We start from the raw sequence: 23745 nt of genomic DNA, 5'->3' as shown, positions 1-23745 counted from the left end.
CCAGAGTTTTGTGTGATCCCCGAAGTAGGACTCATACACACACTGGTAGCCAACCGGCGGTGACCAAGGACGCTGCTCCGCTGAAGGGATAATATAGGTGATGCCGGCGCCTCCGTTCCGCCTCAACAAATCCTTCACAGTCTTGTGAGAGGAGCAAGTATCGTACATGTTCTTCCATGATTGACCTTCAGCCCGTGGGTCGTGCAACGATTCAGGCGGAAGCGGAGAAAGCTCCTCAAAGATCCCACAAGGATCACTTTGATCTTCTCGAGGCATCACTTTGATCTTCTCGGTTATCGCTCCCACTATTCCTACAACTGCTCGTGTCGCTACCACCATTGACTTCGACCCGACCAGCGGCTTCTTCACGAATTTTCATGTGGGAATCGGCGACTAAAAGGCACTGAGATAGGCTCATGTTTTCCGTATCCCACAAAGCATCGCGATGGATCAGATCAAACTTGTCCAGCGGACTACCATTCACTGTCACATCATTAGTCGGGCTGGGAGTAGTAGCAATGTCCTTTCCTTTCTCCTCGCGCGAAAGTCGACTCTTCGGAGGCATGCTTCCTGTTCCAGGGACGACTAGACCGACAATCGAGACTCTAACTTACCCGAAACGGATTTAGAGAGAGAACAAAAGTAGAGAGAAGGGAGAGAAAAATGGATACCTGGGTCTGCAGAGAAGAATGATGAAAGCGAAAGGAAGAGACCTATTTATCGTAAAGACGGAGGCACACTTCCCAAACGCAATCATTAGGTCTAGAAATGCCTAAATGGGCCTCAAGGGCCGCCTACATGCCCAATAATCTACTCGCGATGGTTCGGTTTCTCGCCCAAACCGGTTTCCGGTTTGCGGCCAAACCCAAGTCAATCTCCGGTTTGCACCTAAACAAGTTTCTGCCCTCGGAACGGTCACCGGTTGACTTCTCGAAACGGTCATCGATTGACTCCTTGGACGACTAAAACGCGTTTTCTATCGCAAAAATGGCAAGCGTGTAGAAAACCAATCCTGACAACTAAACATTACTCGACCAACGAGAAGCGACCAAACACGCCTAACGGTAATCAGGAGGACCGAGTAGACGAGCTTCACGATCACTTCCCCTTGCCCGACGCTGACGGGAAACATGCTTCTGTGATCTCTTCTACTCGATTGACAAAAGACGGAGCGCCTCTCGCGCTAGAACTTGTTATCCGAACAAACCTGGCTCACAAATTCACTGAGACCGCTACGCCGCTCACAAGTGAACTGTGGGGCACTTATTGTAGGAGATGGATTACATCCCTCCACAAGGTCCATCAAATAACAAGGTCTAGCCCACTAAGCATGGAATTTACTCGGCTCGGCGAGTAGAGTCGTCGGCTCGGTCCCAGAGTGCTTTTAGCCGACTGCGAAGCCGACTAAAAGTATTTGGCTTGAAGGGATTCCTGAAGGCCCATATACTCGGCCTTCTTGGATTAAGGCCCAATAAGACACATTCAGATTAGGGCATACGAGGACGGAGAACTTATAAAAGGAGAAGAGGCAACAACAAGAAGGGGATCGACACTTTACACACACACTGAACGGCTAGATCTAGGGTTTTAGTCTCTCTTTATCTCTCACCGCTTTGTACCTTCCCGGTTAGCTCCTGGAGCACCGGGTTGTCTCCTTAATCTCTTTGTCACTCTTGTAACCCCATGGTTAAATCTAATAAAACGTCTTTATTCGTCCCACCTTCGAGTTCTTTCAATCTAGTCGACTGAACCCCGTACAGACAGAGACAAGTCTAATCTTTGTTTTTATCTGTTAAGTTGAAGAAGCCATAACAGAATATATGATGGCTTTAAGGTATGAGTTTGGTGTTGGACTCTTACTTACGTCTCTTTTACATTTATCATTGTTTAGTTTATAGTTGAACAAAAATAATATTTTCTTAAGCTTTGAAATTATTCTTAAGCAACTTGAAAAGAGGGATGAAGAGAATGTTTACGTCGTAAATAACCTCCTACTTCGGATATTCCTAACACGTCAACCTACCCCATTTGAGAAGCATGTTTACACTTTCCCTTCCAGTTTACATTTTCTAATTAAATAGTTTTATTTTCCTTTGTTAGTGAAATGTATGACTTTGGCTCTATTAAAGCTTTTCCTCATGGATATTTTTTTTTCCATAACTCAAAAGATTATTTAGTTACTTGATAATATTTGATAAATAATGTGAAAAGTTTCAAAATCTTCGTTTCATTATATAGGTGTTTTGGCATATATTATGATATTTTTATGACATGTTAAAATAGTTAGTAATCAGGCACGCATCAGATTCAAATCTCATATACAGCTGACTACGATCGACGATTAAAAACATATAATGAATGAAATTGAAAATATTCATAATTTGCAACATACCTCATCTCACTCATATTATCTTAATCAGTGAATTATTCTCTTCAATAATAAAAAGTTCAGTTGTAGTACTTTGGGATCGAATTCACAGGGAGCTAGGGAACCTAATAAATATAATCAGAATGATTAAGCTAGGTTGATTATGTTTAAATGTAAAATTGCAAGTTTGTGAGCAAGGTAATTGCTCAATTGGTTTGATTGGAGTTTTGGTACTTAGATAAAAGTAGCTAGACTTAAGGTTTTTATTTAGGTAATCAGGATTATAATCCTACAGATGTATAACAAGTTGTATGCATGATATTATAGAGCTCAACACTTATATATAAACCATTAGGCTCTCGCTTTCTACGTTTGTCTATTGACCCAATATAAGTGTCGATCGATGATTCTATATGAATATCGATCGATAAACTTGTTGAACCGTCGACCGATTATTCGATTAGAATATCGATCGACGCGTTTGGTATAGCTTTAATGCGCTGGTTGAATGTGCTCACTAAGCTTCCTAGATCAGCTCTCGTCTTACTCTAGCAATCTTAGCTCAATTAGGATGGATTCAGGGTGAGATGCAAGTGATGACCTTTACCTCAAACTCCTAGATCAAGTTCTAGTTAGCTAAACTAGAAACATGCTTTAATGACAATCCTAATGATGAATATCACAACTTAGCAATCTATAGTTGGGGCTAATCCCTCGTAACATATTTAAACCATAAACCTAACAAGAGAACTATTCAGACATGGCTAAGCAATTCATAACAGCAATTAGGTATAAAAACTGCATAGATAAATAGATAGATATCAATGGAGTTTCAATCACAAATCTCTTTGGATCTTCTCTCCAATCTACTAAAAATCCTAGAAAACTTTTTGCTCTGAAAAAAGTAAAACAAGAAAGTACCATTTGCCTCTAACATGTTAGCAAGCTTATATGATTAGGTTAAAACTCGTCACTGGTAATCTTGTAAATTGGTGAAGACTTGGGCTATAAGTCGGCTGAAACCAAATGAGCATTATGCGCACTTTGCCGTCGACCGATGACACAGGATGTGCATCAATCGATTATTATCTCTGAATGTCGACCGATGGCCTTGCTCGATGGTCAGCTTGGATGCTTTCTCCAAATATCTCCAAAATTATCACTTTCTTCCAAATCACTCCTGATCGTATAAATATACTAAATAGACTCTATAATATAATAATTAGTTATTAAAACACCTATAAACCATGGCTAAAAGTGGGTAAAATTCATGGCCTACCAACTCCCCCAGACTTACCCTTTTTCTTATTCTCAAGCAAAACATGCAGGCAGTCTCTCTGAAAGAGGTTTGAAAACAGCAGGGACTCACCGATTTAAAACTTAGAATCAACACCTTAGAAAGTCCTAATCTCAGAAGCACACTATACCATATCCTAGTCTAGCAACCAAGTTCATCTAGTCAACAACTTAGCAAATCCTGTCTGACAATCCCCTCTACCAATCTCAATTCTTGCATAAATAAAAGTGTAGGCTTTACCTTGGGGGTATCAATCACAGGATGCAAGGATGCTCAAACAAGTATCTGGACCTGGAGGTAAACAAGAGTTCATATCCTCTCTCTTTACTAATTTCTCTCTCAGTCAAAGTCTGCTTATATTGCAAGATCATTGACCAAGATCGGACAGGCTTCCATGAATCAAGCTTTAATGGTTTTAGCCACCAAATCCTATTCACTTCTTTTTGACATATATCATACGATTAATTGTGAATCAAGCCTTAATGGTTGTAGCCACCAAGTCATGTTATAATCCTTTACCTATAGAATTCTTATGAAGCAAACCTTAATGGTTGTAGCAACCAAGTCCTGTTCGAATTCCTTCTTAATTTATCTATAATATATTTTTTTTTTCTATATCTATAATTATATCAATATATTTCGAAATAAAGAGAGAGAGAGAGTGATAATTCTACACAAGGCTTTACCTTCCAGACTTGTTTGAAGAATCCGATCTCATGTATACCAAGCCCCAAGACAAGCAGAGTTGAGCTCAATTAGGTTGGAGGTCAGCTTTGGTTTCTTCAAACATTCTCAGAAAGTGTATCATAGTTGACAGGTTGATCCACTTTGGTATCTTTAGTGCTATATGCAACTAGTAAGTCTAGAATGGTGTGGTTAGATAACAAGCAAAATAAAATAAGTTCATCATCCCTTCTTGACTCAATAACAACTTTTTTTGAAAACATTTTAATAAGACTCATAAATAAACTAATATCAGTAAACTTCCCCCAGACTTAAACTATACTGTCCCCAGTGTAAACTCAGTCGAAGTTATGGTGATAACTAAAGCATAAGGACTCAATTGAACAAGTAAGAATGATATATCAGACCAGAATAGATGTCGATCGACGTAAAGATGTTGGTATCGGTCTCGGCAGATGTTGGTATCGGTCACGGTAGGTGATGTTCTGTCAATCGATGTCGGCAGTGTTTAGTCGGTCGATACTCTCGGCAATCGTCTACTCGGATCATTTTTTGTATTACCTACAAAAATTTAAAACTTATTTACATAAGTACTAAATTAATAAAAACCAATTAGATATTACCTAAGAGTGGGCTGTCTCCCACTCAGCGCTTTGTTATAGTCATTTAGCTTGACTTTGGAGGTGATTTGGCTAGTAATGTGGAAAGCTGGGACTTGCTGGAAAACAAGTTTCCATCTCTTCTCTGCGCTTGTTGAACCATGTACCAGTAAAGTCTCGCATTGCATCATCTCCTATGCGCCATTTGTTCTTCATTGTTGCAGTTGTATTCTCTATCTTCTGCAATCTGTCTCCAAGATATTCAAGTTTGAACTGATGTCTCATAAGTGTGGCGTATGCGTCATCTGAAATCTCCTCTTCATGGTTGTTTGTATCAGACATATCTGATTTCTTCTTTGGTACTAGCCTTCCTCGGTTTGGTGTAGCTTCGTCGATCGATGTCCGTCTGTGACTGTCGGTCAATATGTTGTTGCGTCTGTCGATCGATATTGATGCCTCTGGTCGACGAGTGATGTATCTATGAATCTCTACTATCTCCCTCTATATTGCTTCTAACTGTGAAGTCAAAGAACTCATTGTAAGGTCCATTGGGAAATAGATGTCATCACATCTCCTTTTAAGCATTTCTTCTGTTGTTTCCAGAGTTCTGTAGATCTCTTCTACCAACTGATCAATCTCTGCTCTGGTGTAAGAATCTGGTTGAGACTTCATCGGATTTGAATGTGGTGGGTTATCGTCGATCGATGATGGTAGGTGTCTATCGATCGACGCTGGTGCAGTTGCTTCGGCCGCACGCTGTGTTTGGATCCTGGCTATGTCTTGCCTCATCTCCTCCATGCATGTAGTCAACCAACTGATGATGTCATTCAGTAGGTAGTAGATACCATCAAGCTGCATCTGGACTTCACCTTCATTCTTTTTTTGGGCTCCACAGACTCCATAAAACATCTCATTGATCTCGTTCTTGGTGTAGATCTCTGGTACTAGCTTCGTCTGTGTGAATGAGCTAGCATGTTCTGGAAGACATAGGTAGTTGTGCTCATTTCTTGAGGCTCTTTCCAAAAGACTTCTGATATTATCCTTGGATACATGGATGATGTGTCCATCTACATCTCTGGCATGTCCCTGATCATCTCTGTAGACTCCATACTCATCATTCTCCTCCAAATGGAATCTTCTAGTGCCATCAAGGTCATAAGCTCTTTTTCCAAACTCTGGACGTCTGTCGATTGATGATGGGACGTCAATGTCGATCGATGGTCGAGTATGCTGTCGGTACTTCTGCTTGAACGATTTTCGACTCCACCAGCTATGTCATAGAACTCGTTTGTAACCCTCTGATGGTGTGCTGGACGTCGCGTGTTGCATGAAGAGATTATTTGCTCCATTATCCATTTGAAGAATGTCTGCAATGTCCTCTATGGATATTTGCAGTGTATGTCCATCCATTGCTCTTGCATAGCCATCTGGGTCCTTGAAAATACTAAACTCATTCTGTGTTAGATACTTATTATCATGTTTAGCTTTTTCGCTTACATTCAATGGTGGTTTTGGGAGGATGTCGATCGATAATGGAATGTTGATGTCGATCGACTGGCCTTTAGCTCTTGTGAAAAGACGTCTGAAATGTGTTCCTTCCCCACAAGCTTATGCTCGATGTTGATCTACTTCATCACGTTCTCGCATGTTGAGAAGTTCCTTAGTAGTGAAACCCTCATGAAACTCGTCTGTGCGTGGTTGAGATATTGTTGTCTCTATTGCGAAGCTCTCGTGATTGTGATGTTGTCTCTACTGCGAAGCTCTCGTGATCGTGATATCTGCCCAACTGCCAAATTTGATCTCACTCAAATTACTCTAAGGAGTGAAATTACTCTCTTAAATAAGAGGTTCAGTTGTAGTACTTAAAGATCGAATTCGCAGGGAGCTTGGGAACCTAATAAATCTAATCAGATTGATTAAGCTAGGTTGATTATGTTTAAATGCAAAGTTGCAAGTTTGTGAGATAGGAAACCTAATAAATCTAATCAGATTGATTAAGCTAGGTTGATTATGTTTAAATGTAAAGTTGCAAGTTTGTGAGCAAGGCAGTTGCTGGATTGATTTGACTGGGGTTTTGGTACTTAGATGAAAATAGCTAGACTTAGGGTTTTTATTCAGGTAATCAGGATTATAATCATACAAATGCCTAACAAGTTGTATGCATGATATTATAGAGCTCAATACTTATAAACAAACAATTAGGCTCTCGCTTTCTAGGTTTGTCTATTGACCCAATATAAGTGTCGATCAATAATTCTATAGGAATATCGATCGATAAACTTGTTGAACAGTCATCCGATTATTCGATTAGAATATCGATCGACGCATTTGGTAAAGCTTTAATGTGCGGGTTGAATGTGCTCACTAAGCTTCCTAGATCATCTCTCGCCTTACTCTAGCAATCATAGCTCAACTAGGATGGATTCAGGGTGAGATGCAAGTGATGACCTTTACCCCAAACTCCTAGATCAAGTTCTAGCTATTTAAACTAGCAACAGACTTTAATAACAATCTTAATGATGAATATCACAACTTAGCAATCTATAGTTGGGGTTAATCCCTCATAACCTATTTAAACCCTAAACCTAACAAGAAAACTACTCAGACATGGCTAACCAATTCATAACACCAATTAGGTATAAAACTGCATAGATAAATATATAGATATCAATGGAGTTTCAATCACAAATCTCTTTGGGTCTTCTCTCCAATCTACTAAAAATCCTAGAAAACTTTTTGCTGTGAAAATAGTAAAAAAAAAAAGCACCATTTGCCTCTAACATGTTGGCAAGCTTATATAATTGTGTTAAAACTCGTGAGTGGTAATCTTGTAAATTGATGAAGACTTGGGTTCTAAGTTGGCTGAAACCAAATGGGGTTTCTGCGCGCTTCGCCGTCGACCGATGACACAGGATGTGCATCGATCGATTATATCTCTGAATGTCGACCGATGGTCTTGCTCGATGGTCAGCTCGGATGCTTTCTCCAAATATTTCCAAAATGCTCCAAAATCATCACTTTCTTTCAAATCACTCATGATCGTATAAATATACTAAATAGATTTTATAATATAATAATTAGTTATTAAAACATCTATAAACCGTGGGTAAAAGTGGGTAAAATCCATGGCATTCCAATACCTTCCGCCAAGTTTTAAACAAAATCAATAAATCATATTTTCTATAATAGAAGACTCGAATGGTGCTTGAAACTTCAAACTAAACCACAAAGCTTAACGTTTTTATATCGAAATTCAAAGATACACTATACAACTATTAACTGCACAGCTAATCTCTAAGTTACTATAAATCCAGCAAAACGAAGTTGTTGACATGTTCGCGTCAGAGTGTGAGAGGTACAATTTTTAAGAATGATTCGAAACTAAGAAGATATGAGTAACGGAAGGTATTAAAAACATATATGAGGTTGGAGTGAAGATTCAGTTTTGGTGAATAAAATGACTGATCAGAATATTTTGAACATGTACATATATAAGTGTGTATCAGATTCAGATTGTAGATTATAGATTTCTTTAATTGTGTGAGGATATTTATGAAGATCGCATTACTCTGGTTCGTATGTCAAAAACATAGTTGGTAGCTTCAAAACAGTACCGTGCTTACGTATTTAGGGGCCTAAGGCGAAATGAAAAAATTATATGTAAATATGATTAAATTTAATACTGAAATAAAATTCAAATTTAAAATTTTCATATTTTTGATGTTTAAAATACTATTTTGTTAGAAATTATATACTATCATGCATTGTGACATTTGTGTTTTATAACGACATTTTCAATCGACTTATAGATATAAATATAATTTCATTACAGTTTGTAATTATTATTTTAATGTATCTGTTGATGTAGATTAATATTTTAGAAAGTATGAATTACATTTTAAAGTAATAAAAATGTAGAATAATCGTAAAAATAAAACAAAAAAACTTGCAAAAGCCAAAGAATACATTTTTTTGCCTCTGTAAATAGTAAGAAGGATGAAAAAAAATATTTATGGAACTTACTTATAAAATAAATACAAATATTTTTAAGTAAAACTCTTAAACATTTAGTTCAAAAAAACCTCTAAAACATAAGCTAATCAATATTTTTCATATGGGTAAGCACGGTTCTGCCTCTAAAGTAGGTATGTAAAAAAAAAAAAATTTGTCTCTTAAGTATGTGAATTTTCATTAACTAGTTAATGACACAAGGAGATTACAGGTTTTGAAAAACTCAAATCCCTAGAAATCTAATAGGCTAATTAAAGCACAAATGCTAAAGAGAGCCACAAAAAAGGTAAAAAAATACCTCTCTAAAACAAGAAAAGGTTCAATCTTAATTCCTAAAGATCAGATTAAAGCTTGGCAATGAACTTTTCAGAACAACCATTCAGTGTTAGTAGATCACTTCTTGGCCTTGATACCGGAACCTGTAGCAAGAGAAGAGATCAATAGAGTTAACAACCGAAGAACAGTCTGAGGCACTGCAGACCGTCCCAAAGGCGACTGCGACATGAGGACAGACGAGCATGGTTGACCAGGCTGTGGTCCGGCTATCTCATCCATTGCAGTCCACTCCAGATGAAGCTCACTCCGGAAAGGTGATGCCTCAAGCCCTGAGAATCCAACCCGACACAAATAGGCCAGTAGCTGAAGCATCGGAGGAATACTGGCAGACGGAAGCGGAGGAATTAATGGCTGAACTCTGGTCTTGTCGGGTGAGCAGAGCACAAACGAATATGGCGGCTGAGCATCGAAAAGGGCATGCCACGACTGTTAGCTTTCTTCTGAAACTAAGGAAACAGAGGAGTATGAACTCCCAACAACAGGCAGAGAATGAGAGAGGCTCGTCGCAAGGCAGAGACAAAATAGAGAACAGCAAACCCTGAGCTATCTCGACCACCAGACAAATTGAACCCTTCAAAAATGCCATGGTGGCTGTTGCGAAATCAGAACAAAGGAGAAGTCCCCAGCGAAGCCCTCAACATCGCTTCATCTCGGACCCGAAGGTCAAAATGGAGAAGTTCTAGCTAAGCAACCGAAGACAGAGACAAGGGGAGATCGAGGAGGCGGAACAAACCGGAAAGGCAGAGGCAACAACACCCTGCAGCACCGGCGAGCCTCCAAGAGAGATCTGACCCAGATCTAATCGAAGTCCAAACCCTAAATCTACCTTCAAATCGAAGCCTCCTGCTGCGCTATGACCATCCACCACCTCGCCATCACTCTGGGGAAGACGAGTACACACCCATCGACCTTTTTGGTTCGCCGGATCCAGCCGCAATCCGAGCAAAGAACTAGAGTTGAAAAGCAACGAGGAGGTGGGTAAATCGGGGCACAACAAGAATGAGGATGGACAGATGGAGCAATTTGGGGTGGCGACCGACTGTCACCAGAGATGAAAATAGAGAAGCGGCGCCAAGAGAAAAAGGGTTTGGGGTGGAGAGGGGTTTGAGAGTGTTTTCTCTCACCTCTCTCTAACTTTACGTCTCGTTTTGGGTCTGAAAGCTATTCATAAGCTGTTGAGGGTAATTGTTTTTATAGTGACTAATCCCACCCCGAAAAGCCCCGCATCCAGAAAAATCCCATTAGCACCGTAGAAACCCGTGAGCCATCTGCTACAAGATTTTTTTGGAGAGATTTCAGTACCGTCTCGCTGTCAGAGAATCTCATTAAAACCACTAGGCCATCAATGATATCTCATGTAAATTTTGGTATTATACGTTTTTCTGGTAAAATTTTAATAGAATATTACAGTGTGAAAATCACATTACAGTGTGGAAATCATCATCCCAGTATTTTATACTCCCTCTGTTCCTAAATGATAGACTTTTTAGTATTTTCACACATATTAAGAAAACACATTAAACTACCATAATAAATGTATTGTTTTCTGTAATTTTTAATTTTTAATAACTTTTAACCAATAGTAATTCAATAAAGTCAATTAATTTTCTTGAAGTCTACAATTTTATCATAGAAAACACAAAAAATACATCTTTCTGAAACAAATTTTTTTCTAAAAAGTCTATCATTAAGGAACGGAGGGAGTAGTATATAGTGTTAACTTTGGTATTATACGTTTTTCACGTAAATTTTGCATTGACCCATTTTAAAATTCACTAAATATATTTAGGGCCGGCCCTGAGATATTAGGGTCTTTAGACGATTTAGTAAAGATTTTATAATTTGGTGGTCTAAAAAAAAAATTTTTACAAATTTTGTAACCTATTTATATAATTTTTTTCAAAATTCTCGAGGGTATAAGGCTTGAATATATTACATAAGCAAAACCAGATAGGCTTGAGTGTACACCATACATATCAATTTGTGCAAAATAATTTTTTTATTAAACCACATATTGTAAGTTGATTTTATTAAACCACTTAATGATCTATATTGAAGCTGCCTTTAAACGCGTATCGAAAAACTCAAGAACACAATTAACGCGCGTGAGCACGCACTAATGAAGCGAGTGAAACGTAATTAATGTATGGGTTGTCACCTATTTCTGGTTTACAGAAATAAACTTAAAACCCACGTCACAAAAACAAAAACCAAAATAAATATAAATTTCGTAACGCCCAATCTTCTTTGCATATCTACATTACTTGAAACCCTAATCCCCAATTCCTCTTCCAATATTTCAATCACAGTCATTTAAGAAAAATCAAGAGACGAATTTCGAAAATTCCCGGCGATTATCTCATCCAAACATTCCAGAAGGTGATGATCTCTTGCTCGATTTTTTTCTTATCTTATGTTGTTTCCATGTTACTGTTCATCCCTTTGATCGAGATTCTTCTTCGCTAGTTTATTTGGAGCTGAGCTTGAATTGATCTTTGATTCGTTTTGTATTTCATGTGATTGATCTCGGTTATGCTGGTTTCTTTGATTCTGTTTTACGGATGATTATACTGATTCATCTTAATTTGATTTCAGATTCTTAAATCAAGCAAACACGTTTTAAGACGAGTTTATTTGGAACCTTTGTTGAAATCTTTGTTACTGAGCTTTGATCAGGATGATAACTATTAAGGCTGTGTTTTTTTCAACATTCTAAACAATGTATGTATGATCTTCTGCTATCTGAAGAATTAAGTTTGAATTGATCTTGATTTGTTTTTTTTTTTTTTTTTTTTTTTTCATGTGAATGATCTCGATTATGTTTGTTTCTTTATTTCTGTTTACAAATTGATTCAACTTATTTTGATTCGGATTATTATATTAAGCAAATACGTTTCAGACGGAGTTTATTAGGAACCTTTGTTTGATATCTGTGTTACTGAGCTTTAGTCAGGATAGTAGTAACTGTTTAAGAATGTGTCGAATGGTATGATTTTAAAGTAGCGTTATAATATAGGGATTTTTTTTTTACTTTTTCAGGTGTTAAGTGGACTTGGTTACCATGAGATTCAGAAAAGGAAGTAGAGTTGAGGTATTTAGCAGCAAAGAGGCGCCTTATGGTGCGTGGCGATGCGCTGAGATAATCTCAGGTAATGGACATACCTACAGTGTTAGATACTACTCTTTCCACGAGGATGCAGTGGTGGAGAGAGCTCCAAGGAAGATGATTAGGCCGTGTCCTCCGCAAGTGGATGTAGAGCGATGGAAGAGTGGTGAACTGGTGGAAGTTCTTGATGATTTCTCCTGGAAAGCTGCCACTGTTCGTGAAGAGTTATCTGGAAAGTACTATGTGGTTCGGTTGCTTGGGACTCCTGCAGAGTTTACTTTTCACAAGGCAAACGTCAGGGTTCGTCAGTCGTGGCAAGATGAGAGATGGCTTGCAATTGGAAAGGTAACGTTATTCATTCTTTGTTTGAAATAATCTATAACTAATTTGCTTATGAGCTGACTAAACTGTTTTGTAATCATTTTTTTCAGATATCAGGTTCTGCGAAGTCATCCACACTCACTGGACCAGACCTACATCGGAAGCTGCAGCCTCAAATGAAAGGCATACTTCTCCGCGAGCCTAGTGTTGTCTCTCCTAGAGTATTAAAGAGGCCGTTACCTCACAACTGGTCTGAGTGTGCTGAATCATACACAGGAAAGACCAAGAAGATACGATCACTGGAAGGTTCCTCCAAGAATCCCCAAACTGGTTGCTGTCAAACGGTCTGGGTAAGATCAAAAGGTCTTAGTGAGAACGTAGTCGCTGATGATTGTTACGATAGCGATGCGTGCTCAGTTGGTAGTTGTAGCGCCACTAGTTATGATGGGAGTAACATGCGACCTTGTATGCTAGATGGCTTTAGTCAACAGGCAGACTCATGTAGCAGCGATGCTGAATCTCATTGTGGCCTTGCGGAAGAAGAAGCTAGGCGGAAGGATTCATTAGCAGGCGATGGAGCAAGAAGTTCCTGTAGGTCTGAACTATATACTTACCGCAGTACTTTGGGGAACTTGTTCGCTTCTGGTCCACTAAGTTGGGAACAAGAAACGTCCTTAACTGATCTCCGTCTTTCTCTTAATATATCAGATGATGAACATTTGATGGAGGTAAGAAATTTGATATCTGCTGGTACACGCAGTCAATTTTGCTAGTATCAATCAGCATTTATTCTTTTTCTTTTTGTCCTGACATGTGGAATCAACTGTCATATAGTGTTGTTTTCCAGTGTGTAGACAGCAGAATATAAGTATGTACCGAGACTCTGATTAGAATGAATATTTACGAGGTTCATTACGGTGTTCTTTTTTACTGCTCTGTCAGATTTCAGTTAGCTTCCTCTATTTTAATAGAATAAAGCAAAATTCATGTATACATACTCTGAGATATCATATTTTTTAAGGGCTGTTCTATTGGTGTCGTCTTTTATTCTGTGATGTCGATTTTGTAGATAATGAATTTATGCTCCTCGTTTGGGGGCAGACTTGTGTGTTGATATTCTTGACCTCGTCTTGTTACTTGTGTGGCAAGATGGGTCAGTCGTCTTGTCCTCGTCAGTATCAGTAATATGTGGATTTTTCGTTCAGTGCATATCCAAACTTGTGTCTGATCTATTCAGTGCTTCTACTTGTAGCTCTATGAAGTGTGTTGCATAGCGGTGTGAGTTTCCTACTCATCATCCCTAGAACAGTATCGCTTTGTTCGTGGCATACAGACTTTTTGCTTTTAGAGATCTAACTTTGATGCTGGGGTTTACGACTTCTCCCATGGCCATCTGAATGGTGCAATATCATACATGTTCTTTCTCAAAACATAATTGATTTTTATATTGTCGCTTTTTGATTATGCGGCTTGTTTCAGGTGTCCTGGAGTCGGACTTGTCCACAGGGCTTTAAAGCTGTGCTTTCGAGCAGGTTTCCTTAAAATATATTTACAGTCTGATTGGATAAATTTGCTGACAACATGTGAAGATCGAGTAGTTTCTCTGTACTTTGTAGTTCATTCGTTACGTCTCACGGTGTCTTCCTTTTGGTATTGTTTCTGATATGCTTGCTTCAGTAGAACTGCATTATGTTAATGCTATTTATGTCTTAGTATTTTTACCGTTCTAAGCAATTCTGCTATATACAGACGTAGCCCACACTGCTGTTATTTTTACTTTTTCTTTTTTTTTTTGTTATTTCCAAAGGCATATTCCTTTGACGCTCATTCTTCAATTCTTTGGGGAATAAGCGTTGTGGCATGGTGAGACTGAGAGAGATGTAAGAGTTAAATGGCATGAACAGGGTATTTGTATCCACATACGTGAAAATAGTAAAATACTATACTCTGTGCTCTTGATTCCTTGTTCTGATGTGTTCTCAGAATTGCTTTAAGAATAAGGACTCCACACATTTTCTGGATGAACGCAGACAATGTGTTAGACTTGATTGAGATATCTTCGGACTCTGAAAGGCAAGAAGTGGTAGCATTCGCTGCTTAGTTATTCGGATTTGCATTGTGGATTCTCCAAGCAAGCTCACTCTGTTTACATGGATTCGTTAATTCTATATGTATCAAATGTATGGAATCTTTCTTTAAAGATATGTTGTGGTTCTCCACGTAAATCCAATTTAAAATGTTGTCTTAACTAGTTGCTTCCTCACTGAATCAAAACAAAAGGAGAGAGGGATATATTCGTTGGAAGTAAAATCCTCCGAAAACTTGTAGTAACACGGGTCTCATCATAACATGGGTCTCTATCATATGAATGAATGATTATCATGTTGATAAATATTGTTGAAATCCCACAAGTTTATTTTCCCAATTTTAATGTGCTCGAAAGGCCAAATTAAAACTCATATAATATGTAGGGAAATATCTTTCACTGTTCATAACAACGAAGCAAACTGAAAAAAAAAAATGAAAATCATTGAGCAAGGCACAGAGTTGAGTTTCGATTTTATTCAAGCCAGCAAACACGAAAATGTAACAACAAAATATCAATGTCATCCATTTGGAGATGAGTTTTATGCAGAAAAACAGAGTTGATCATCATCATAAGAAAGAAAGGGGGAGGGAAAGTATGCCTAAGGAAGTGTGCGCTGGTAGAGTGGCAAAGCTCCCAAGGCTTCTCGTTCCTTTCTTTCCCTTTCAACCTGCAAAACAAAGAAAGTGGTGATTGATAACAGTGAATACAAAGAAAAATCAACGCATCTCAGAGTTCTAATCAAGCATGTAGACGCAAGAATGCAATTGTAGATCTAAACTTCTTCCTACACCCATAGGAAAATAGGAATATACTTACGAGAGCCAGCATCTCCTGAAGGTAGCTACGGAATGGAGTCTGCACGGCCTGTATATAGAATTAACAATCCTCAAGTTATTATTAAGTAGCTTAAGCTTAACACTTCATAATAGAATACAAGCATCTATTTATTATGGATAATCAATTCAATTTTCTTCTCTCTACTAAATATATATTTTGGAACTGTGTAATCTAAAGATTCATCATCGCAGACTCAAATCAGTACCTGAAGATCCTTGGGAAGGTACTCGTGCTTCATGGAGAGATCCATGGCACGCTTGAGACGCTGGTTACGGGCGTCGACGACCTCCCTGGGCAACCTGTTCAGGGCCTCTTTGATGTCCATGTGGTAATACTGATCGTACGTATCATCGTACCTCAGACCTGAATCAGAATCAGAATCAGAATCAACGAAAAACAGATTCACTCCTCAGCAAACACAAATCGAGATTGAGAAAAATAGGGATTTGGATAGAGAGATCTGACCGTATCTACGGAGGCGAGTGGAGACGGCTTTCATGTGCATACGAGCTAGGAAGTTCTTCTTTGGATCCAGGAAGGATTGCAGAAACGAAGACATCTTCTCTCTCTCTCTCTCCACCGATTAGCTGCTAGTTTTCAATATCTGGGAGAGACATAAAAAGGGTAAATTTACAACGATTAAAGCGACGTCGTTTAGTTGGCATTTTATTGGGCCTGTAATGGGCGGATTAAATGGGTTCTTCGTCTGAGAGAGCTGCTCAAATGATAAAACGACGCCGTCGAAAGGATATTTGATTATTTGGTTTTGGATAGATCGGTTGTGCTTAGTTAGCAAACTGTGAAGACTGAATTATACAATTTGGCTCTTGGTTCAGTTTGCTGGGTTTTGTGTACCATACGAAATATTAGTAAGATTCAAACGGAATTTTCTCTCTAATTATCTTTTTTTATAAGAAACTTGGGACACACACAAGCTTAAGAAGCCTAAGAGATAAAATGTCAATGATAGATAATCAAAAGGTACAACAAGACATCATCTGTTTTCTTCAAACTCCAGGAATGGGGAAACGAGAGGTGAAGGATTCGACTCTATCCTTGAGACTTTCCACTCTCTCTCTCAATGGGAACTCAGGAGATGTCACAAACTTGGTGAACTCTCCAAGCTTTGTTCCCGAAACCAGCTTCTTGGCTTCCATCGTTATCTCCACACCTTCCTTGATCAAGTCAGCAACAACCACAAAGTCTTTCTCTGACAGTCCTCTTGTCGTCATTGCAGGCGTTCCTATCCTTATTCCCCCTGGAACCAACGCACTCTTGTCCCCTGTTTCACATTTTCACACACAATTCTATAGCTCTGTGACAATTAAACTCACACATATCGAATGCACTCTATGAATTCCAAAGACTAATCTTGTTTCTATCAGGATTAAGTAAATGACTAGCAACTTTTTAGATGGGAAGAAACAAAATAAAAGAATAAGGGAAGAGGCTCTCTCTCACCAGGGACAGAGTTCTTGTTGAGTGTAATAGATGCCATGTCTAAGATTTTCTCAACCCGTGCACCGTCCATTCCCTAACCATACCAAAGATAATGATTGAGAAGTGATCCTCTGGTTAAATAAAAGAGCCTATTGCATCATGCAATCAATATAGATTATAAGAACTTACCAATGGTCTAAGATCAACAAGAACCAAGTGGTTATCGCTGCCGCCAGAAACCAGCTTAAACCCGAGCTCAACCAATCGGTTAGCTAGAGATCTGCAGTTAGCCACAACCTAAACAAGTAACAAACGATTCTCATAAGTTAAGTTTTTTTAACTCTATGAGGTGAAGAAGCACTTGACGATCAAGTTAAAAGGGTTTAGTACTCTTTTCTGGTAAGCCTTGAACTCCGGCGACTGTGCATGTTTCAAGCAGACTGCTAATCCTCCAATTGTGTGGTTATGAGGGCCACCCTAGATACATACAACACGAACAACTTTTAATCACGTCTAAAGAAAAATTATCTAAGAGAAACTTGAAGGAATGGGGTGAATATCTCAACCTGCAAACCAGGGAAGACAGCATTGTTAATGGCAGATTCAAGTTCAACCCCATTAACTGGATCCTTCTTGAAGAAGATCATGCCACCTCTCGGACCTCTCAAAGACTGATACGGAAAAGTATCAGATTTTGTATAAATTCTTATGGAAATTATATTTCAGATTCAAGAACAAACATACAATACCTTGTGAGTGGTTGTTGTAACAATATCACAATACTCAAAAGGATCAGCTACCACAGAAGCAGCCACAAGCCCACTGATGTGAGCCATATCCATCATCAGAAAAGCACCAACTGAGTCTGCGATCTTCCTCATGCGAGGATAGTCAAAGTCTCGGCTGTACGCACTAGCTCCTGCAATTATAAGCTTTGGTCGGAACAGTACAGCAGTTTTCTCGAGCATATCATAGTCCACAATGCCTGCTCAAAACATTCAGACATCAGGAAATAGCCTAAGTAGTTTGCAGAGATCCCTATCATCAAAAGATGGACCACCTGTTGATTCATCAAGTCGATAAGGCATGGACTCAAAGTATATTGAAGTTCCAGATACACGTCTTTTGGCAGTCATGAACCCATGTGATAGATGTCCACCATGAGGTAAATCCAAACCCTAAACAAAGCCTCTAAGTCATGAACCAATATCTCAAACACATAAGAACAAATGAAGTGAAGAGTGCAAAACAATCTTCACTAACCATGATACGATCATGAGGCTTGAGTATGGCGGTGTAGACAGCAAAGTTTGCAGGTGAACCAGATAACGGCTGAACATTCACACCCCATTTGGTAGAATCTAACCGGAAGGTCGCTAAAGCACGGTTCTGGCAAAGTGTCTCCAACTGATCTATAAACTCATTGCCACCATAGTACCTGTGAGACATGGACATTATTAGCAAAAGGGTAGGGACACAAAACTCGTTCTTTTCAGACTTCATTACCTTTTACCAGGAAGACCCTCGGAATACTTGTTGGTAAGGCATGATCCAACAGTCTCCATAACAGCTCGAGAAGTGAAATTCTCGGATGCAATAAGCTCCAAGCTCCTGAACTGTCTGTTTTTCTCCTTGGTGATTATGTCATCGACCTCTGGATCCACTTCACGACGACCATAGTCCTCGAATGGGATCTCATTGCCTAGATATAATCAAAACCACGCATGGAATAAATAACTATGTCCATCCTTCACATAATCAAAAAGTGGAAGTTAAAACTCTCTTACTGGTAGTCTCCACATCAGGTGCCGAGACTGAAGACGCTCGACTTTCAAAGACCGAGCTTTTTCTCAGAAACAAAGAAGGGCAAGGTCTCGGGAAACTGAGCTTCAGTTGCTGAGAGAATTTGGTCACTGGGGAGATGATTGGAGCAAAGACAGGTCCTTGAACCCGTGCAGGTTGCTGAAGAGACCCCATTGAAGTACCTCCACAACAAGCTTGCATCTTTTCTCTACTTCTACACACACACACATACACACACAAATTCAATAGTAACAGGTAGACAACACACAGACAGGCCGTTACTAGCAAAAAGCAATTCGACAGAAATAAAGCTGATAGAAAGACTCAAACTTAATGAACGAAATTAGACACAACCAATCTGAGACAACGAAGTGGACGTATCATATTATCAGCTCCTGGTCCAAATAGAATCGGAACTAAGAACCCAGAAAAGAAAAGCGAGGAAAACGACCAAAAAAAAAAAAAAACAGGCAACACTTACCGGTATGGTAGAAAAAGTTTCGAGCTTTGCGAGACGAGGTCGCTAAGAAGTGGAGATGGGAGGGAATCTGAGAAGGAAGGCGAATATGTAAAGTACACGCTGTAGCAGATGGTGTGAGTGACGACGTACACATACATATATAGGGTTTACACAAACCCTACAAAACAAAAAAAGCTCCAGGTTCCAAGAACAGAACAGCCACCGAGAACTAATATCGACAAACGACGTCGTCTGCTTCGATGTTTGGTTTAGGATAAACCGGCTGTACTAGGTTACCAATTTGTATAGACTGGATTATCTGGTTTAGTTGGGTGGGTTTGTGTACCAACAGCAACTACCCATGAATACTACTACTAGAACCATAACGGTATAGAGAAGCTTATTGACTGAATAGAACTTTCAATTTCAAAAAGAGCCAACAAGAAGTCGTATACAAACTCTTGTCTTTGATTAAAAGAGAATACAAACAAGAAGATGTTCTCCAAAGTGGCTTATTCCAAAGTTTAAAAAAAAATCAGGGATACAAAAGAGGTTCTTCAGTTCTCACACTGGTTTTTCTTCTAGACCCATATAACAATGAAGATAATCAAGAAACCATCTTCTTTCCAGAGTTTCATACTGGATGGGTTGTGTCTATTTGGTCGGCCATGTTGCTTGTGCGGACATAATGATCCCCACAATAACTCCAAACAAACCAAGAGCGCTTCCGAAGATCTCAATCACAAGAATCTTCACAAAGAGTGTGGAGTTCTGAGCATCTGACAATGCGCAACTGCTTCCAATGATCCCTACACATAACCTGCAGCATAGGAAATGTGGACCCTTGGTTGCATATTTGAAAATAGAATCCCAAAAAATCGAAAAACCGCGAGGAAGGAGAGTTAAGAATGATTATACAGACCCGCATACAAGGTTGGCGAACCCAACTATGATTCCAGATGCGAAGATTGCATATCCAGCTCTAAGAGACTCGGCGTCATACATCTTTGAAGATGGGACACTCTCCAACTTCGTTTGCAGAATGATTGCAACAATAACGCCATATATAGCTACAGCTTCGCAAAAAATTACACTGTGACAAGAAAATAAAGATGAACAAATGCTTCTTGGTCATTTCATAGTAAAGCATTCCCTAAGAGCAAAGCTGCTCAATTGTGTCAGAAATGGGTTGTGGACCTAGTAATGTCATTGTCAACATTTAGCTGTTACAGAGCATCTTAGTCCGAGGCTATAGGAAAATCAAAATTTCAAACAAAACTAGTCCCTATTAGGCATTTCTTAGAGTCAAGTTATCTACTCAATATGGTTCAGAGATGGTGTATGGAAATGCACCAAAGATTATGTCATCATAGACGCTTTAAAATCAGACTTATCCTCTCGTGTGACAGTTAGTTATCTCAGTGTTATAAAAATATATATATAAATATGTTTCTGCTGCAAATGTGTGGAAAGACATTTGTTTTATCATAGGCTTCATAGCATCAAAAAGCAAGAGCCTTCACACTATCTATGCACCAAATTTAATAGCCCTACCAACCAGATGAGATCCAAAGTCAACTACTTTTTTCTTCAAATCATTATGTGTGTGAGTCACATGGATCAGCTGCTCGGATGATATCATAGAATCTTTCGATGAACAAATAACACCAAAGGACCACGAAACTAATTAAAAGCTTCAACTTTTCTAACATACCTGATGAGATTCTTGGAAGTGATACGAGGAGCTTCAATAGCAGCACCGATCAAACTACTCCCGGTGATGTAAATCCCCCTTTGAATCAGAGAAGCAAATAGATTGGTGAATCGAAAACTCAAAAAGGAAAATGATTGTAACGACGTGGGTAAGGAGAGGAAGAAGAAGAAGATTTGGATTTTACCAGGCGGCGCCGAGAACAGAGACGCCGATCGAGATGGCGATTCCGATTGCCGAGAATGTGTACGGCGAGATCCTTACCAACGCTGCGCCCCACGAGCTCGCATCTACCATTCCAGACATTCTATCTCTCTCTAGTTCTCTCGCTTATTGCGATGATACGATCCGTGATCTGAAGACGATTGGAGAATTGAAAACCACGCGCTCGCGGATGCACGTGGGTGATATAAGAAAGCTACAACGACGACGTTTCACTCTTTGATTTGGGCCTTGTTCTTGTATGAGATTTCATAGACTACTTAGCACAGTAAGAATATTTATCTTTTGGGCCTTGTTTTCCTATGGCCATAAAATCTTCAGCAACCATGACTAAATGAACATTGATTTATTTAACAAAGGAAAAGCTTAACATTATTGTTCACTTTTTCTACTCGGACCATCTCCAACCCACTCCTATTTCTATCTTTATATTTTCTCCTAAAATAGAGAAACTCCATTATAGAATTGAAAATGCTCCAATGTATGCCTCTATAATAGAGTTCATCTATTTATAAGGGAAAATATAGAGATATGATACTTCTACCTCTAAATATAGAGGCATATTTTCCTCTAAAATAGAGAAACTATATTATAGAAACATAAATTAGAGCATTTTCAGCTTTATAATAGAAATCTCTATTTCAGAGAAAAATATAGAGGTGTATATTGGAGATGCTCTCAGTTTAGTGTGAATTTCGTAATGGTGTGGCATCATGATCACTACAAGAAAATGAGTAATTTCTGACCGTCATATCCGTTGGAAAACGGTCGGAAATGGCCTGCTTTGACGGATTTCCGACGGATCTGACCGTCAGATCTATATGGTCAGAAATTTTTTTGCGGTCAGAAACGGTCAAAAATGGCTGACCGAAAACCGACAAATTATTTCGGTCGGAAATTTCTGACGGAACTTCCGTCAGAAATATCGGTTAGAAACTTCTGACCATAATAGCGGTCGGAAATGTTTGACGGGTGTTTCGGTCAGAAAATATTGACGGAAATAACGGTCGGAAAGTTTTGACGGAAATTACGGTCAGAAAGTTTTGACGGGTTCATCGGTCGGATATTTCTGACAGGTTCATCGGTCAGAAACGCTTATTTCGGTTTGAAATATAAAATACTGAAATGTACAAAACATACATAAAATTTTTTAAAGTCGAATTTTTATAATAAAATTTGCAAAGTTAAACAAACATACATAAAGTAATTAATTTACATGGTCATAGATTGTACAAACATACCAAAGTGATTAATCACACCAAAACAAGTTAAAAAAAACATACCAAAACGGTTGGCAAAGGTCAAGCAAGTAAAAAAAAAAAACCAAAGTTCCTTACTAGAAACATCGATCGTCGGGGCTTTGGGTTGCAGAGTCCGGCTGGGTTTGAGTTGCAGAGAACTGCTCGGGGCAAAGGTTGGAAATGAAAACGGTCACGCGACGAAGCTCTTCCTCAATAGCTCGACGTTTTGTCCGCTCTTCATCAAGCTCCGTCTTCATCCGATCGATGTACTGAAGAATACTTGAGGAAGAAACTGAGTGCTGAGATGATGAGGTTGAGATAGCTTCGGAGGTACGACCGATACCATACCGACGACCCTTCTTAATAGGAACATTCTACAAAAGAAGAGTAAAAAGAATTAAAAATGTTATAAGAACTATAAATATAACTTGTTAACATATCAAGCAGCTGGAGAACGAATCCTAAAATTCTAAGTTCTTGGCTGGAGAAAAAAAATAACAACTGACCACATAAAGTAGACATACCTCGAGAACCAGTTGGTTGATCTCTTCGCGGGACAGCATGTTAGAAGCCGTAGATCCATCATTCGCAGACAACTGAGACTGCTGAAGTTGTGCTTCTTTGTCCTCCTTCAGCTTACTCAGAGTTGCCAACAGCTCTCTCGCAACAGGATCTTGAACCTCACCGGTTTGTTTATTGGTGTGCATATCCCTCATCAATTCTAACCAATCTGGTGGCACTCCACCCCTTTCAGCAGTCTTCCAATAAACACACAAATGATATAAGAGTATCAGTTCAATGTATATGATGAAATTAATAAAATTGAAAAAAATAAGATACCGCTTACCATTTCTATCTCACGTTCCTCTCGTGTCTTAGCACCACCATTGTGTACTGCTTCACCTTTTCCACCACGTTTGCTTCTTCTATTAACAGAATTGGTAGCTGCAATATGTGCAGTAGCATCAAGCTGCCAATAGGCTTTAAACCCATCCCACACATCTTGATTCAGACATATGGGTTTATCCTTCTTCAGCCTCCACTTTTTCTTCCACTCAGTCACGTTGCTCGTGTACTGCTTTCTAGCCTGCAAATTAAAGGCTGTCCGCACATCATTGGTGAAAGCAGGGTCCCAGTTCCAATCTTGCTGCAATGAACATGCAAACACAACAAACATATGCATAAGTCGAAATTAATCTGTAACCAAGCGGACATTTACA

At 39.0% G+C, this 23745-nt stretch overlaps 5 protein-coding genes across 12 annotated transcripts; 1 reads left to right on the top strand and 4 right to left on the bottom strand.

The window, feature by feature from the left end:
* Nucleotides 1-11524: 11524 nt before the first annotated feature.
* On the top strand, nucleotides 11525-15082 carry LOC106334678. 8 transcript variants are annotated; one of them, XM_013773006.1, is made up of 6 exons: nucleotides 11525-11674; nucleotides 12335-12746; nucleotides 12833-13450; nucleotides 14202-14254; nucleotides 14530-14602; nucleotides 14706-14797. In XM_013773006.1, the coding sequence occupies exons 2-5, from the start codon at nucleotides 12357-12359 to the stop codon at nucleotides 14570-14572; spliced, it is 1104 nt and encodes a 367-aa protein (XP_013628460.1). In that variant the 5' UTR covers nucleotides 11525-11674; nucleotides 12335-12356; the 3' UTR covers nucleotides 14573-14602; nucleotides 14706-14797. The 8 variants fall into 8 exon arrangements, 3 of the variants coding, with proteins under 3 accessions (XP_013628460.1, XP_013628458.1, XP_013628459.1); XR_001268657.1 differs by having other exon boundaries at nucleotides 14202-14372; nucleotides 14530-14860; XR_001268659.1 differs by having other exon boundaries at nucleotides 12833-14122; nucleotides 14202-14372; nucleotides 14530-14860.
* Nucleotides 15083-15171: 89 nt separating this feature from the next.
* On the bottom strand, nucleotides 15172-16222 carry LOC106334681 (cytochrome b-c1 complex subunit 7-1; the record flags this gene model as incomplete). The annotated part of the gene is given in 4 exon segments (XM_013773009.1): nucleotides 15172-15478; nucleotides 15628-15675; nucleotides 15854-16011; nucleotides 16114-16222. Coding segments are annotated over 4 exon segments (369 nt in total). The 3' UTR covers nucleotides 15172-15409.
* A 304-nt stretch (nucleotides 16223-16526) lies between these two features.
* On the bottom strand, nucleotides 16527-19556 carry LOC106334677 (serine hydroxymethyltransferase 3, chloroplastic). The gene is made up of 11 exons (XM_013773002.1): nucleotides 19373-19556; nucleotides 18876-19105; nucleotides 18595-18790; nucleotides 18352-18526; nucleotides 18149-18266; nucleotides 17838-18073; nucleotides 17655-17759; nucleotides 17479-17565; nucleotides 17278-17385; nucleotides 17110-17182; nucleotides 16527-16930 (listed from the first exon to the last, which is right to left on the bottom strand). Exons 1-11 carry the CDS (start codon nucleotides 19507-19509, stop codon nucleotides 16656-16658), a joined length of 1740 nt encoding a protein of 579 aa, XP_013628456.1. The 5' UTR covers nucleotides 19510-19556; the 3' UTR covers nucleotides 16527-16655.
* Nucleotides 19557-19782: 226 nt separating this feature from the next.
* On the bottom strand, nucleotides 19783-21449 carry LOC106334679 (V-type proton ATPase subunit c''2). The gene is made up of 4 exons (XM_013773007.1): nucleotides 21250-21449; nucleotides 21066-21143; nucleotides 20274-20444; nucleotides 19783-20171 (listed from the first exon to the last, which is right to left on the bottom strand). The coding sequence occupies exons 1-4, from the start codon at nucleotides 21366-21368 to the stop codon at nucleotides 20006-20008; spliced, it is 534 nt and encodes a 177-aa protein (XP_013628461.1). The 5' UTR covers nucleotides 21369-21449; the 3' UTR covers nucleotides 19783-20005.
* A 1119-nt stretch (nucleotides 21450-22568) lies between these two features.
* On the bottom strand, nucleotides 22569-23464 carry LOC106334680. The gene is made up of 2 exons (XM_013773008.1): nucleotides 23050-23464; nucleotides 22569-22899 (listed from the first exon to the last, which is right to left on the bottom strand). The coding sequence occupies exons 1-2, from the start codon at nucleotides 23239-23241 to the stop codon at nucleotides 22621-22623; spliced, it is 471 nt and encodes a 156-aa protein (XP_013628462.1). The 5' UTR covers nucleotides 23242-23464; the 3' UTR covers nucleotides 22569-22620.
* Between the last annotated feature and the right edge of the window lie 281 nt (nucleotides 23465-23745).

Source organism: Brassica oleracea, chromosome C3 (assembly GCF_000695525.1).
Source record: "Brassica oleracea var. oleracea cultivar TO1000 chromosome C3, BOL, whole genome shotgun sequence".
NCBI classification, from domain to species: Eukaryota; Viridiplantae; Streptophyta; class Magnoliopsida; order Brassicales; family Brassicaceae; genus Brassica; species Brassica oleracea.
This window is presented reverse-complemented; position numbering and strand designations above follow the sequence as displayed.